The sequence below is a fragment of the Rhinopithecus roxellana genome, chromosome 12 (assembly GCF_007565055.1).
Source record: "Rhinopithecus roxellana isolate Shanxi Qingling chromosome 12, ASM756505v1, whole genome shotgun sequence".
In the NCBI taxonomy this organism is placed as follows: Eukaryota; Metazoa; Chordata; class Mammalia; order Primates; family Cercopithecidae; genus Rhinopithecus; species Rhinopithecus roxellana.
This window is the reverse complement of record NC_044560.1, coordinates 106,068,126-106,084,989: the sequence shown is the minus strand read 5'-3', so window position 1 is coordinate 106,084,989 and position 16,864 is coordinate 106,068,126. Positions and strand designations below refer to the sequence as shown.

The 16,864-nt window shown below is 42.2% G+C and overlaps 1 protein-coding gene and 1 pseudogene across 1 annotated transcript; one reads left to right on the top strand and one right to left on the bottom strand.

The window, feature by feature from the left end:
- Positions 1-564: 564 nt before the first annotated feature.
- Positions 565-1,429, top strand: LOC104673417 (homeobox protein TGIF1-like). The gene is made up of 2 exons (XM_010377444.2): positions 565-860; positions 892-1,429. Exons 1-2 carry the CDS (start codon positions 580-582, stop codon positions 1,427-1,429), a joined length of 819 nt encoding a protein of 272 aa, XP_010375746.2. The 5' UTR covers positions 565-579.
- Positions 1,430-12,731: 11,302 nt separating this feature from the next.
- On the bottom strand, positions 12,732-13,734 carry LOC115900748 (annotated as a pseudogene).
- Positions 13,735-16,864: the final 3,130 nt, after the last annotated feature.

Sequence of the window (16,864 nt, the reverse complement as noted above, 5' to 3'; positions counted from 1 at the left end):
GGAAAGCAACTTCAAAGATTAAAGCAACTTCAGCCCACATAGATGAGAAAGAACCAGCACAAGAACTCTGGCAACTCTAAAAGCCAGGGTGTCTTCTTGCCTCCAAATGACTGCACTAGCTCCCCAGCAATGGTTCTTAACCAGACCGAAATGGCTGAAATAACAGACAGAATTCAGAAGCTGCATGGCAATGAAGATCGTCAAGATTTAAGTGGAAAGTTGAAACTCAATCCAAGTTATCTAAAGAATTTACTAAAATGATTCAAGAGCTGAAAGAATAAACAGCCATTTTAAGAAAGGACCAAATAGATCTCACAGAGCTGAAAAACTGACTACAAGAACTTCATAATATAATCAGAAGTATTCACAACAGAATAGATCAAGCTAAGGAAAGGATCTCAGAGTTCAAAGACTGGTTCTTTGAATCATCTCAGTCAGACAAAAATTTAAAAAATAATTTTTAAAAATGAACAAAGCCCTCTCCCTGAAGCTGGGGACCAGGGCCACTGGCCACATTAGTGGGAACCTCCATGGTCCCCATCCTGTGGCACGCAGGGTCCTGCTCCTCTGTGCCGACTCATGGAAACAATGAAAGGTATTGTTGCAGCATCTGGCAGTGAGACTGAGGATGAGGACAGCATGGACATTCCCTTGGACCTTCCTTCATCCTCTGGCTCAGGCAAGAGAAGGAGAAGGGGCAACCTGCCCAAGGCGTCTGTGCAGATTCTTCAGGATTGGCTGTATGAGCACCATTACAATGCCTATCCTTCCGAGCAAGAAGAACCACTGTTGTCCCAGCAAACACATCTGTCTACACTACAGGTCTGTAACTGGTTCATCAGCGCCCGCTGCAGACTTCTCAGATAAATGAGCCTATGGATGGTGTACGCGTCCTGACATGCTGAGAAAGGATGGCAAACATCCAAATCAGTTCACAATTTCCCGCCGTGGGCCCAAGATTTCTGAAACAAGCTCTGCAGAGTTGGTGATGGGCATCAAAAACTTCATGCCAGCTCTAGAGGAGACCCCGTTTCATTCCTATACAGCTGGGCCAAACCCAACCCTAGGGAGGCCACTGTCTCCTAAGCCGTCTTCCCCAGGATCAGTCTGGGCTCATCCATCAGTGATCTGCCATACCACTGTGACTGCACTGAAAGATGTCCCTTTCTCTCTCTGCCAGTCAGTTGGTATGGGACAAAACACAGATATACAGCAGGTAGCGGCCAACAACTTTACAGACACCTCTCTCATGTACCCAGAGGACATGTGTAAATCTGGACCAAGTACTGACACACAAAGTAGTCTTTTCAACACTCCTCCCCCTACTCCAACGGACCTCAACCAGGACTTTAGTGGATTTCAGCTTCTAGTGGATGTTGCCCTCAAACAGGCTGGAGAGATGGAGCTTCAGGCGAAACTTACAGCTTAATCCATTTTCAAGCAAAAGAGTTCTCAGAAATGTCATGATTTCTGGTGTGATAGCAAGAGACGAATTACATTATTTTACCTATTTTTTATTAATATTTACACATGGGATTGCTAAAACAGCCTCCTATTACTGAGATGCCTTCAATGGAATACTGTCATTCCAAGAACCATAAACTCAAAGCTACTGTAGTAATAATGAGTTTTCTTTTTTAAATGTTTCTTGGTAGATTATTCATAATGAGAGATGGCTCCCCATATCATGTAATTTTTTTTCCCTTCCCTTCCCCTTTCTTGTTAGTTTTTCAGACTGTGCAATTTTTAGAGAACCCATAGCATCTTCTCATTCCCATGTGGAACAGGATGCCCACATTCTGTCTATTTAATACATTTTCAATTCTTTTTCAAACAAGTACGAATCTAGTTGATTGATGACTTTTTTCATGACATAAAATTTTCTTAAAAAAATGAATGAAACCTACAAGAAATGTGGGATTATATAAAGAGACCAAACCTACCACATATTAGCATCCCTGAAAGAGAGGAAGACAGGGCAAGTGACCTGGAAAACACATTTGAGGATGCTGTCCATGAAAATTTCCCCAACTTTGCTAGAGAGGTTGACATTCAAATCCAGGAAATTCAGAGAACTCCTGTGAGATACTATACGTGAGGACCATCCCCAAGACACATAGTCGTCAGACTTCTCCAAGGTCAATGTAAAAGAAAAAATATTAAAGGCAGCTAGGAAGTAGGGGAAGGTCTCCTAGAAAGGGAATCCCATCAGGCTAACAGTGGACCTTTCTGCAGAAACCCTACAAGCCAGAAGACGGAGGGCCTATATTCAGATTCCTTAAAGCAAAGAAAGTGTTTGCTGCCATACTTTGTAGATACCTCCTGAGTTTGAAAAATGTTGACACGGATGAAGTCTGGAAGCCAAGAATAGTTAGACAATTGCCAGATAATAAACATTTACACAACTGTTACTGGAAAAGAGATATGGAGTCAAGAGTCAAAGGCAGTGGAATGTTTCCACTCGGGGCTGCAAGCCTGTCCAGGAAAGTCTTCCCTTTGAGGTGGAAATTGGTTTTAGATCTACATAGCCACAGAAGACTGGAATGGAGGTCAACTTCCTATTCCTCCAGCATGTTTCTTGCATAAGTGAAGTCCTACCTCCCTCACTGGAGGACCTCAAATCAAAGGTTTCAGGAACTTGTGTCCTACTTCAGTGAGGTTCCTGTAGGAAGTGACTGAAACCTTTGTTCTAACCCTCTTCTCTCCCCTACACTAAAGGGGATGGTTCAGAGCAGGGGCTCTGGCTCTCGGGGGAGATGCAAACGACTCTGACCATGAGTTAAACCCTGTAGTTAATGGATACCAAATAGAGAAATACAGACTCAAGAAAACACAAAGCACTATCCCAGTTGGGAGGGCACAAAGGAGACATGATCATCAAAAGCAATGTGGGATTCTGGATTGGATCCTGTAGCAGAAAGTGGACACGAGAGGACAACTGACAAAATTAAAATAAAGTCTGTAGATTCGTTAATAGTGTTAGTCAATATTCATTTCCTGCTTTCTATAATTGTATTAAGATCACTTAAGATGTTAACATTATGGGAATCTGTGTGAAAGATAGAAAGAAACTGACTGTACAATATTTTTGTAAGTTTAAAATTATTTCAAGATAGTAGTGAAGTTTAAAATTATTTCAAGATAGTAGATAAGAAAATATTGTAAATGATACCTAACAGATATTATCAAGATAGTGACAGTGAACATTCATTAAAGAGATAATCAGGATGCCCAATGATGCTTCCTTGTGCCTAAAACTGCAATTACAGAGCTGCTCCTCTTCTCAGTATTATGTACCTAGGGCTCTCCTTGAGACAGAGGAGAGACAGGGCTTGGTTTCATCTCATCCCTACTAGAGCAGGGGTCTCCAACCCACAGGCCATGGACTGGTACCAGTGTGTCTCCTTTTAGGAACGGGGTTGCACAGCAGGCGGTAAGCAGTGAGTGAGTGGGTGGAGCTTCCTCTGTATTTACAGTTGTTCCCCATCACTCACCTTACTGCCTAAGCACTGCCTCCTGTCAGATCAGTAGCAGCATTAGATTCTCATAGGAGCATGAACTTGATTGTGAACTGTGCGTGAGAGGTATTTAGGTTGCACACTCCTTATCTAATCTAATACTCCTTATCTAATCTAAGAATCTAATGTCTGATGATCTGTCACTGTCTCCTGTCACTCCCAGATGAGACTGTCTAGCTGCAGAAGAACAAGCTCAGGGCTCCCACTGATTATACAGTATGGTGAGGTGTATATGTAATATATAATGTATATTATTTCATTATATACTACAATGTAATAAATAATAGACAGAAAGACCACAATTAATGTAATGTGCTTGAATCATCCTGAAACTATCCCCCTCCTCCATGGTCCACGGAAAAAATTGTCTTCCCTGGGAAACCAGTCCCTGGAGCCAAAAAGGTTGGGGACTGCTGTACTAGAGCATTCCTGCTAATCACAAAACCCACACCGCTACCTCATTGCTAATAGTCCTTTTACTTAAAGAATCCCAGGAACTGGTCTTAGGAGACAACCAAGATCCCAGAAAGAATGCTGAACAACTGATTCACAGCCTTGTTGCCACGGGCCAGACCACCAGGTGGTCCATTCCTCAAGAAAACCATCCTAAGCAGATACTGCTGACCTGCAAACCTTACACCTCTCCGGCTTTGCCCGGCCCAGCCTGCATACCCTACCCCGATGTCAATTCCCATACTTTGCCTAATAAAAAAAGCACTACCAGCTCTTTTCAGGGAGTCATCAGGGAATTCTTTCTCTCTTGTACTGCCTCTTTTATGTCCAGGCATAATCTCCAATGAAGCCTTGTCTGGGAAAACTATTTTGACCTCTTGTCAATTTCTATTGCATTGAGAGTCCAAGAATCCATGACCAGTAATGTATTATTTAGGGGCTTGCCTGGGATCACAGTGTAGAAAATAAAATAAGTAGAGGTTCCTCTTCAAAGGGACTTGCCTCCTCCTCCTCCTTGAGAACAGACAGTAACCTCTCTTAGAAGCAAAATTTACTCAAAGACCTGTGCTAATATTTTTAAATATCTGCTAGCCATAATAAAGAAATCAATATACTCTTTTTTCTTACCTACCACATTTTAGTCTAGATATTTGACCTGGCATGCCTGAACAGGCCCAAGCAAGCATTAGGTCATGGCCTATTTCTCTTCCTTATCTGGAAGTGTTTTTGCCTCTCTCAGCATTCTACAAGTTACTTCCTCTCTTCCTTTGCTCTCCTCTGCCTTTGCCTCTTTGGGGAAGTTCTAAGTTGCTGGCCAATCGGGTCAAGTACAGAATGTGAGGTCCCGTTCCAGCCAATGGAAGCCGGACATAGCAGCAGGGTGGCACATCAGGTTATAAATGACCCTGTCTCCTTTGTTCGTGTGTGTTCTCATGGCAAGACCACTAGCAAGCGGCCCTCTTTCTGCAGAAAGTAAACTAGCCTTGCTGAGAGATCCTTTGTCTCAGTGTTGATTTTTGTGACACTGAGCACCCACTCCCAACAATGGGATGTGGGGAGCCTTTCTCTCCCTGAGGGTGAGACTTGGGAGCTGATGGGACTGCTGGACAAGATCCCTTCACGGCTGACAAGCAGCTGCCTGAACTTCTGATCCAGTGTCGCCATGATGGTTGAGTCTTTCTCCCGCCTGCCAGCCCTCCTTGCCTCCCCCTTCCTCCTGCAGGCAATGCTTTTCTTCCTTCTCTTCTTGCTTTCTCTCCTTTCCACTTCCTAACTTTTCCGTCACTTAGGATGCCTTGCCTCTCCTCTCCTAATCCTTACTGGTTTGGGTCACCTCAACAGGTATCTGCGAGGGACAGGTTGAAATCGCTGACTACCTGGATCTGATCAACTCAGCAGGCAGTGGGACAGAGTGTACCTTTCCCCTGGCCTAAGCTGGTTTGGGTTTCAGTCCCAAGAAAAAATTCTATCCATCCATCCCTCCCTTTCTCCCTCCTTCCCTTTCTTCTTCTTTCCTCTCCCTCTGCCTCCCTCTCTCCCTCCATCGTTTTCCCTCCCTCTTCCTCTCCCTCTCTCTCCCCTTCTCTGTCACACTGGCCCTCAATCCAGTAACTCTATTCAAAACCCCTCACCACTTCACTTTCTCTTTGCCACACCATGTGAGGAGGGGAAGCCTGTGGACTTTTCTGTCATCTGTCTGTCCAGGTGTGTGAGTCTATCAACTTTGAGTGCTGGCTTTTTAAGGAGAGAATTGACAGCCCGTGGAGCCAAAGTTTGTGTCACTTATGTCCCAATGAATTTTTTCTTTCTGTGCATTTAATTCAATATCTTATTTTCCCATGCAACCCACTTGATGGCCTCTTGTAAAAATGAGAGACTTTTGCCTATGGTTCCATGAAATGGAAAGGGATCATTTTCTTTTGTAACATGGCTTGGCCCCCACAGCTATGCCACAGGGAGCAAGGTCACCAAAGTTGCTCAGAAAAAGAGAACCCAAAACCCTAGCATGCCAGCAAAAGGGTAAGACTTTCTTACCAGCCAGGCTTCTGGACTTTCTGTGTGTGTGTGTGTGTGTGTGTGTGTGTGAAAACTGGTTGAGCGAATGGCAAAATTCACTGTTTCCCTCCTCTGCAAGGCTTTAACCCACTTCCTGTTGGCCAAGAATATTCTTATCTCTAATACTAATGTAAAATCGTATACATTTCTGTTACTGTTAGTATTAGAGACAAGTTCTGCTTAGAAATAACTCCAAGAACAGTTTTGTTGTTGTTGTTGTTTGAGAGGGAGTCTCGCTCCGCTGCCCAGGATGGAGTGCAGTGGCATAATATTGGCTCACTGCAACCTCTGCCTCCCAGGTTCAAGCGATTCTCCCACCTCAGCCTCCTAACTGAGACTACAGTCACAGGCCACCATGCCCGGCTAATTTTTGTATTTTTAGTAGAGAAGGGTTTCGCCATATTAGCCAGGCTGGTCTTAAACTCCTGGCCTCAAGTGATCTGCCTGCTTCAGCCACCCACAGTGCTGGGATTACAAGCATGAGCCAAGAAGGGGTTTTTATGTTTTATTTTCACATTGGAAATCAGTCATATTTGCTTCAGCCTCGAAGAGCATGTTTATGTAAAATTAAATGGGTGGTGACAGCAAACCAGACCTAATAAAAAAAGAAGTCAGTAAACCTCTGAGACAAAGTATTAAGACATTACAATGCTCATCCTTTCCAAAGCCAAATAATGTTTACAAAATAATTTCATCTGAATTCCCATTTTTAAATTTTGCTATTTTTTAGGAGGAGGGTTTAGAAAATTACTTTGGAGCTCTTAAAGCTGACTGCACAAATATTGTCAAGTAAAGCTTAATGTAGTGTAATAAGGAGAGAAGTTTTTGTCTATTATTAAAATTTAAAACAAAGCTACTGTAAATGAACCAGACACTACCTAGGAAAATTACACATAAATCAGTTGAACAGAGTCCATCAACAGATAAAGCTAATGATGGAAAACCGAGATATAAGAAAAGTAACATTATACATTAGAAGAAAAGGGATGAAACTAGTCAACAAGTAATTTTAGATTCAAAAGGACATTCATTAGCAAGAAAATTAAATTAGACTCAGCATTGCATCATATAGAAAAAGTAAGTTATATGTGAATAAAAATGACGAAAATGAAAGTAAAAATATAGAACTATTCATAGAACTTTAAGTTGGAGGTGACCTCCTTAAGTAAGTGGAAGCCAAAAAGTGGGAAGAAGATGTAGGGTAGTGGTAAAAGACACTGCTGCATAAAAATTTAAAATATCTCAAAAAAGAAGACTCCATCAGCATTACTGAGAAACAAACACAAAGGCTTAGAAAACACGCGAGGAAAACATATAATAGACAAAAGGTATCTCCAATATACAAAGAGCATTTATAAATTAATAAGAAGGAAGCAAACAACCCAAAACAATTACTCTGAATAGTGTATCATTATTTACAGGAAAGGAAGTATACATCATTAAACATAAAAATAATGAGAAATACTGGGAACCTTCATCCAAGCTCGTAAATTTCTTCTAATCTTAGTTCTTGCTCACTTTATTTTTTAATTTGGAACCTACCAAAGATCGTAAGTTCCTCTTTTTGCCACAGCTTAAGCTAGTTTAAACTGGCAAGCAACCACTTGCAAGTAACCAGTTTATAAACATAATGAAAAGGTGCTTCCAAGAACCTCGATATATGGCATGTAGACAAACAAATGCCATATTTTAAATAACATGGTATATTCTTTTTTTTTTTTTTTTGAGACGGAGTCTCGCTCTGTCACCCAGGCTGAAGTGCTGTGGCCGGATCTCAGCTCACTGCAAGCTCCGCCTCCCGGGTTCACGCCATTCTCCTGTCTCAGCCTCCCGGGTAGCTGGGACTACAGGCGCCGCCACGTCGCCCGGCTAGTTTTTTGTAGTTTTTAGTAGAGACGGGGTTTCACCGTGTTAGCCAGGATGGTCTCCATCTCCTGACCTCGTGATCCACCCGTCTCGGCCTCCCAAAGTGCTGGGATTACAGGCTTGAGCCACCGCGCCTGGCCGGTATATTCTTTAACTCATCATCTGATGCTTGCTGGGGGAACTAAAAGATTTTTCAAAACTCTAAAGAAGTTATTGCCCTGTGAGATAATGAAAAAGGCTGCTTTGTAGGAAACGTGTACTTCACCCACTTAGTTCAGGAGATCATACCCTGTAGTATTTGGTTTAAATAAACAGTGAACCTGAACCCTTAAAATTGCTTGCAGTCCATCTCACATGCAATGACACCCATAGGCTCAAAATAAAGGGATGGAGGAAAATCTACCAAGCAAATGGAACACAGAAAAAAAGCAGGAGCTGCAATCCTAATTTCAGACAAAGACTTTAAACCAATGAAGATTAAAAAAAAAAAAAAAAAAAAAAAAGACAAAGAAGGGTATTACGTAACAGTAAAGGGTTCAATTCAACAAGAAGGCCTGACTATCCTGAATACATATGCACCCAACACAAGAACACCCAGATTCCTAGAGCAAGCTCATAGAGACCTTCAAAGAGATTTAGACATCCATACAAGAATAGTGGGAAATTTCAATACCTCACTGACGGTATTAGACAGATCGCGGGTCAGAAAATTAACAAAGATACTCAGGACCTGAACTCAGCACTGGATCAAATGGGCCTGATAGACTTCTACAGAACTCTCCACTCAAAAGCAACAGAATATACATTCTTCTCACCACCACATGACACACATTGAAAAATCGACCACATAATGGCAACGAAACACGCCTCAGCAAATGGAAAGAGGGGCCTTCCCGGCCCCCCAAAGTGCCAAGATGCCTAGGTCCTCCCTGTGCTTGGGAGGGTGGGGCTCTTGCCTGCTCCCAGCCCCCAAGAACACAAGGAGGCCCCGGTCTGCAGCCACGACTTGGGAAACTGCAGCCCTGACTTGGGCACATCCAGGAGGGTGGGGCACCTGCCTCCTTCTGGCTTCAGCTGGCTCTGTGAAGTGTGGCACCACCCTCAACGCAGCTTCTCCTCAGGGCTCCTCTCTGCCTGCCCCTCTGTGCCCAACCAGGCTGCTCCCCTGCTGGAGGGTGACTCAGCCCGGCCCCATTGTGGTGGTGCCCAGGGCAGTGGGTTCATATGGCTCCCAGGGACTGGCTCAGGGGACTGCCCACCTCTTCTCTACATTTTCCCGGCAGTGATGGCAGGCAAGGTGCTGGTAGCGCAGCGGCCCCGACCAACCCCACACAAACTCGATGCTCTCAGGGCTGGCCCCAGGAGTCCTGGCTGTGCCTTCTGCCTGGTGCTTGTGGGTTCCTGGGACGCAGTGGGGAGCAAGGCTGAGGCTGCAGTGGAGGCTCCAGGCCTGGGAGTGGGTCCTGTTAGGCCATGCAAGGGTGGGAGTGGCACAGTCAGCTGCCTCGGGAACACAGGGCACAGGGGATGCGGGGCACAGGGGTTCCACCACCACCACTGTTGCTCCTGCAATCACTCCCACCACCACTGCAGCGCACCTCCCCGCTGCAGCCAGCATGATTGCAGTGACCACTTCAGACGGCCAGCCGCTGCTATCAAAAGCAATTTATAGATTCAACACTATTCCTATTAAACTACCAATAACATTCTTCGCATAACTAGAAAAAACTATTTTAAAATTGACATGAAACCAAAAAAAGCCCGAATAGCCAAGGCAATCCCAATCAAAAAGAACAAAGCCGGAGGCAACATCCTACCTGACTTCAAACTATACTATAGGGCTACAGGAACCAAAGTAGCAGGGTACTGCTACAAAAACAGACACACGGACCAACGGAACAGAATAGAGAGCCCAGAAGTAAGGCTGCATGCCTACAACTATGTGATCTGAGACAAAGCTGATAAAAACAAGCAATGGGGAAAGGACTGCCTAGTCAAAAGTGGTGCTGGGATAACTGGCTGTCAATATGCAGAAGATTGAAACTGGACTCTTTCCTTACATCATATACAACAATCAACTCAAGATGGATTAAAGTCTTAAATGTAAAACCAAAAATTATAAAAAAACCCTGGAAGATAACCTAGGCGATACCATTCTGGACATAGGAACAAGTACAGATTTCATAGCTAAGATGCCAAAAGCAATCATGACAACAGCAAAAATTGACAAATGGGATCTAATTAAACTGAAAAGCTGCACAGTAAAAGAAACTATCAACAAAGTAAACAGACAACCTACAGAATGGGAGAAAATTTTTGCCAACTATGCATCTCACAGAGGTCTAATACACAGCATCTATAAGGAACTTAAGTTTACAAGAAAAAGAACAAACAACCCCATTAAAAAGTGGGCAAAGGACATGAACAGACACTTTTTAAGAAGACACACATGCAGCCAACAAGCATATCAAAAAAGCTTAATATCACTGATCATTAGAAAAATGCAAGTCAAAACCACAGTGAGATACCATCTTGCACCAGTCCAAATAGTTATTATTAAAAAGTTTAAAACATAATAATAACAGATACTTGCAAGGTTGTGGAGAAAAAGGAACACTTATACACTGTAGCGGGAGTATAAATTAGTTCAACCATATGGAAAACAGTGTGGTGATTCCTCAAAGACCTAAAAACAGAAAGACCATTTGTCCCAGTAATTCTATTACTGGGTATATACCCAGAAGAATATAAATCATTCTTTCATAAAGACACATGCACGTGTATGTTCACTGCAGCACTATTCATGATAGCAAAGACATGGAGTCAACCTAAATGCCCATCAGTGGTAGACTGGATAAAGAAAATGTGATACATACACATCACGGAATACTATGGAGTCATAAAAAAAAGAATAAGATCATGTCCTCTGCAGGAACATAAATGGAGGTGGAGGCCATTACCCTTAGCAAACATAGGAACTGAAAACCAAATATCACATGTTTGTACTTATAAGTGGGAGCTAAGGCCGGGCACGGTGGCTCAAACCTGTAATCCCAGCACTTTGGGAGGCCGAGACGGGCGGATCACGAGGTCAGGAGATCGAGACCATCCTGGTTAACAAGGTGAAACCCCGTCTCTACTAAAAAAATACAAAAAAATCTAGCCGGGCGAGGTGGCGGGCGCCTGTAGTCCCAGCTACTCGGGAGGCTGAGGCAGGAGAATGGCGTGAACCCGGGAGGCAGAGCTTGCAGTGAGCTGAGATCCGGCCACTGCACTCCAGCCTGGGCGACAGAACAAGACTCCGTCTCAAAAAATAAAAAAAATTAAAAAATAAAAAAAATAAGTGGGAGCTAAATGAGAAAACACGGACACATAGAGTGGAACAACACACACTGGGGCCTTTCAGAGAGTGGAGGATGAGAAGAGGGAGAGGATCAGGAAAAATAATTAATGGGTACTAGGTTTAATACCTGGGTGATGAAATAATCTGTACAACAAACCACCATGACACAAATTTACCTATATAACAAACCTGCAAATGTACCCCTGAACTTAAAATAAAAGTTAAAAAAGTTCATTGTAGATTCTGGATAGTAGTCCTTTGTCAGATGTATAGATTGTGAAGATTTTCTCCATTCTGTGGGTTGTCTGTTTACTCTGCTGACTGTTCCTTTTGCCGTGCAAAAGCTCCTTAGTTTAATTAAGTCCCAACTATTTATCTTTGTTTTTATTGAATTTGCTTTTGGATTCCTGGTCATGAAATCCTTGCCTAAGTCAAGGTTTAGAAGGGTTTTTTCCAATGTTATCTTCTAGAATTTTACAGTTTCAGGATGGAAGTCCCTAATCCATCTGGAGTTGATTTTTGTATAAGGTGAGAGAGGAGGATCCTGTTTCGTTCTCCCACATGTGGCTAGCCAATTATCCCAGCATCATTTGATGAAAAGAGTATCCTTTCCCCACTTTATGGTTTGGTTTGCTCGTCGAAGATTAGTTGGCTGTAAGCATTTGGGTTTATTTCTGGGTTCTCTATTCTGTTCCATTGGTCTATGTGCCTATTTTTATACCAGAACTATGGTGTTTTGGTGACTACGGCCTTATAGTATAGTTTGAAATCAGGTAGTGTGATGCCTTCAGATTTGTTCTTTTTGCTTAGTCTTGCTTTGGCTATGTGGGTTCTATATGAAATTTAGAACTGTTTTTTCTAAGTCTGTGAAGAATGATGGTGGTATTTTGATGGGGATTGTGGATTTCAAACAAATCAGTAAACGATCCCATCAAAAAGTGGGCTAAGGACATGAAAAGAAAATTCTCCAAAGAAGATATGCAAATGGCCAACAAACATAAGAAAAAATGCTCAACATCTGTAATGATCAGGGAAACGCAAATCCAAACCACAATGCGGTACCACCTCACTCCTGCAAGGATGGCCATAATCACAAAATCAAAAAACAGCAGATGTTGGCATGGGTGCAGTGATCAGAGAACACTTCTACACTGCTGGTGAGAATGTAAACTAGTACAGCCACTATGGAAAACAGTGTGGAGACTCCTTCAAGAACTAAAAGTAGAACCACCATTTGACCCAGCAATCCCACTACTGGGTGTCTACCCAGAGGAAAAGAAGTCATTATATGAAAAAGATACTCACACATGCATGTTTATAGCAGCACAATTCCAACTGCAAAATCGTGGAACCAACCCAAATAACCATCAGTCAACGAGTGGATAAAGAAACTGTGGTACTTTTTTGCAATGGCTTTGCCACCAGAACACCCCTAAAAGCCAAAATGGGAAAGGAAAAGACTCATCTTAACATTGTTGTCATTGGACATTGATGCCTCAGGACACAGAGACTTCACCAAAAACGTGGTTACAGGGACATCTCAGGCTGACCGTGCTGTCCTGATTGTTGTTGTTGGTGTTGGTGAATTTGAAGCTGGTATCTCCAAGAATAGGCAGACCTGAGAGCATGCCCTGCTGGCTTCCACACTGGGTGTGAAACAACTAATTGTTGGTGTTAACAAAATGGATTCTACCTAGCCACCCTACACCCAGAAGAACTATGAGGAAATTGTTAAGGAAGTCAGCACTTATATTAAGAAAATTGGGTACAACCCCATCGCATTTGTGCCAATTTCTGGTTGGAATGGTGACAGCATGCTGGAGCCAAGTGCTAACATGCCTTGGTTCAAGGGATGGAAAGTCACCTGTAAGGATGGCAATGCCAGTGGAACCACACTGCTTGAGGCTCCGGACTGCATCCAGCTGACACCAGCTCATCCAACTGACAAGCCCTTGCACCTGCCTCTCCAGGATGTCTACAAAATTGGCGGTACTGGTACTGTTCCTGTTGGCTGAGTGAAGACTGGTGTTCTGAAACCTGGTATGGTGGTCACCTCTGCTCCCGTCAATGTTACAGCTGAAGTAAAATCTGTTGAAATGCACCACGAAACTTTGAGTGAAGTTCTTCCTGGGGACAATGTGGGCTTCAATGTCAAGAACGCATCTGTCAAGGATGTTCATCTTGGCAACATTGCTGGTGACAGCAAAAAACGACCCACCAATAGAAGCAGCTGGCTTCACCACTCAGGTGATTATCCTGAACCATCCAGGCCAAATCAGCACTGGCTATGCCCCTGTACTGGATTGCCACATGGCTCATACTGCATGCAAGTTTGCTGAGCTGAAGGAAAAGATTGATCGCCATTCTGGTAAAAAGCTGGAAGATGGCCCTAAATTCTTGAAGTCTGGTGATGCTGCCATCGTTGATGTGGTTCCTGGCAAATCTATGTGTGTTGAGAGCTTCTAGGACTATCCACTTCTGGGTCGCTTTGCTGTTCATGATATGAGACAGAGTTGCCATGGGTGTCATCAAAGCAGTGGACAAGAAGGCTGCTGGAGCTGGCAAGCTCACCAAGCCTGCCCAGAAAGCTCAGAAGGGTAAATGAATATTATCCCTAATACCTGCCACCCCGGTCTTAATCAGTGGTGGAAGAATGGTCTGAGAACTGTTTGTTTCAATTGGCCATTTAACTTTAGTAATAAAAGACTGGTTAGGGGTAACAATGGATCATAAAACCTTCAGAAGGAAAGGAGAATGTTTTGTGGACCACTTTGGTTTTCTTTTTTGCGTGTGGCAGTTTTAAGTTATTAGTTTTTTAAATCAGTACTTTGTAATGGAAACAGCTTGACCAAAAATTTATCACAGAATTTTAAGACCCATTTAAAAAGTTTAATGAGAAAAAAAAAAGAAACTGTGGCATGTATATATATATATACAATGGAATACTGCTCAGTCATAAAAAAAGTAATGATTTAACAGCATTTGCAACAACCTAGATGAGATTGGAGAAAACTATTGAGTGAAGTAACTCAGGAATGGAAAACCAAACATCATATCTTCTCACCAATATGGGGGAGCTAAGCTGTGAGGATGCAAAGGCATAAGAATGATACAATGGACGTTGGGAACCTAGGGGGAATGTTGGGAGGGGGTGAGGGATAAAAGACTACAAATAGGGTGCAGTGTATACTGCTCGGGTGATGGGTGCACGAAAATCTCACAAATCACCACTAAAGAACTTACTCATGTAACCAAATACCACCTGTACCCCAATAACTTATGAAAAAATTAAAAGTAAATATTTAACATTTTAAAAAAGTAAAATTAGTGACTAAAAAAGGAAATTGCATGCAGTCTGTCTGTCGTCTATCAATCTAACATCTATCATCCAACCACCCATCCATCATCCATCTATCTATCTATCTATCTATCTATCTACCTACCTACCTACCTACCTATCTATCTATCTATCTATCTATCTATCTATCTATCTATCTACCTACCTACCTACCTACCTACCTACCTACCTACCTATACATCTTACCTATCTACCTATACATCCGTTTAAGAACAATTTTCTAGGAGGAGGATTGATAATTTTCATTAAATCAACAAAAATTGTCCAGTACCTAAATTATGTTGAAACTTAGTGCCAGAAAGTTATTTCTTCCTTCAAGAAAATTTAGACTAAGGATGATTGCCTATGACCTAAATTGTCAATAGTTCATGGAACAAGATGTGTATATTTTGCTCTTTCTTTCTTATTCTCTTCTTCTCCTTCCTTCCTTCTTCTTTCCTTTCAACAGCATCTCACTCAGTCACCCAGGTTGGATTACAGTGGTGCCATCACAGCTCACCGCAGCCTCAAACTCCTGGGCTGAAGTGATCCTCCCACCTCAGCCTTCCAAGTAGCTGGGAATGCAGGCATGCGCCACCATGCCCAACTAATTTTATTTTTGTTTTCTGGCACAGACAGGGTCTCACTTTGTTGCCCAGGCTGGTCTTGGACTTCTGGCTTTAAGCTATTCTCCTGCCTCAGCCTCCCAAAGTGCCAGGATTACAGGTGTGAGCCACTGTGCCAGCCTGTTTTGCAGCTTTCTTAAGAAAGCACAGTTGAGAAGAGAAAACACTAATAGCTTGACACATGCCAGCTACTGTGCTGGGAGCTTTTTCAAGTGTGACTTCATCTGATCCTCATAAATACTAAGTTTCAAATTAAAATGACTCTCCTCCACTCAGAGATGTACATATATAGTCTACATTCCCATATCCTTGAACTAGTGATGCAACTTATCATCAATAAGGTCTTGCAATAGCTGTCAGACAAGCAGAGTGACATAGCTGCTGCCGCTTGTACAGGGACAAACTAAGTCTTCAGGTTAATATTCTTGACACTTCAATTAAGTTGTGTGGATTGCTTATGTTTCATGTGTTGAGTGTAACTGTCATTTTAAATATCAGAAAACACCATGATTTGGCTTGTGTGTTGTGTGTGCAGAATTAATAGAAGACCATGAAGTAAATTTACTGTTAATGAAGCACATACTCATTGTTTTAGGAATAAACCCAGGTACATATTTTCTTGCAAATCAATAACCAAGTGCTTTATGGGGCACAAGAAGACAAAGGGATGAAGAGTATCACATTTTGTTTTCGAGACAGGCACAAAAGGATTGCCTAGCACAAGGAAAACAACATGGTCTATGTATACATATGTAACAAACCTGCACGTTGTGCACATGTACCCTAGAACATAAAGTATAATAATAATAAAAAAAAAAAGGCAGAAGGAGTTGTCAAAATCTCTAGGAGTCAATGAAAGACAATTCAAAGAAAGAAGGGGCTAGTGTCACCAGTTCAATGATAACTTGCAGCATGGGTGTCAGCAGCTTAGAATAAAACCAAACTCTGCATGACCAGTGCTGTTGGTAGAACTGAGAACGATGTTGTGTAAGAAAGCACAGGAATCAATCTGGGGTTGAAAGATGATTCACAGGAGGCAGTCTCTAAATGTGGAGACATTTTAAGAAATCTTTAACACATTTATTTCCCATATATTTTTATTTTTCTATTTGCCTTCTAAAAGTCTACGTCTCAACATGTTGCAAGAAGCTCTGTTAATAAGTATAAACATTCTAAGTGATGAGATTGCATCTTAGAGTTGTAAAACAACAGTGTTGTTTACACTAAGGTGTAAAACAATGACACCTTAGTGTTAATGAGATACAACATTAAGGATAATTTCTCTAAATGATTATCATCATAAAATGCATTAAAAATTATCCCTTCAAGTTGCCCCTTGCCACTCCTGTAAGATGAAAAATTAAGTACACATTAACTTCCCAATGCCCAATAGTCAAGCTGAAATTTCCTCTGGAATAAGAATGATAATTGTATATTAAAGATATTATTATTTGTCCTTTGTTTTTTACCTAATCAAACTCGAATGTTTCTTTTTAACATTTGGTAGTAAACAAGCTGATAGCCTGGGCTCACTAGGAATCTTCACATTGTTGGCCTTCTCAGGTTCCGGGGTAGGGAAAAGCAGCCTTGTACATCCAAACCAAACGCCACACCTCCGCACATGTACAGGAAGCTAAGAATGAAGCTCAGAAAAGGAGAACCATTT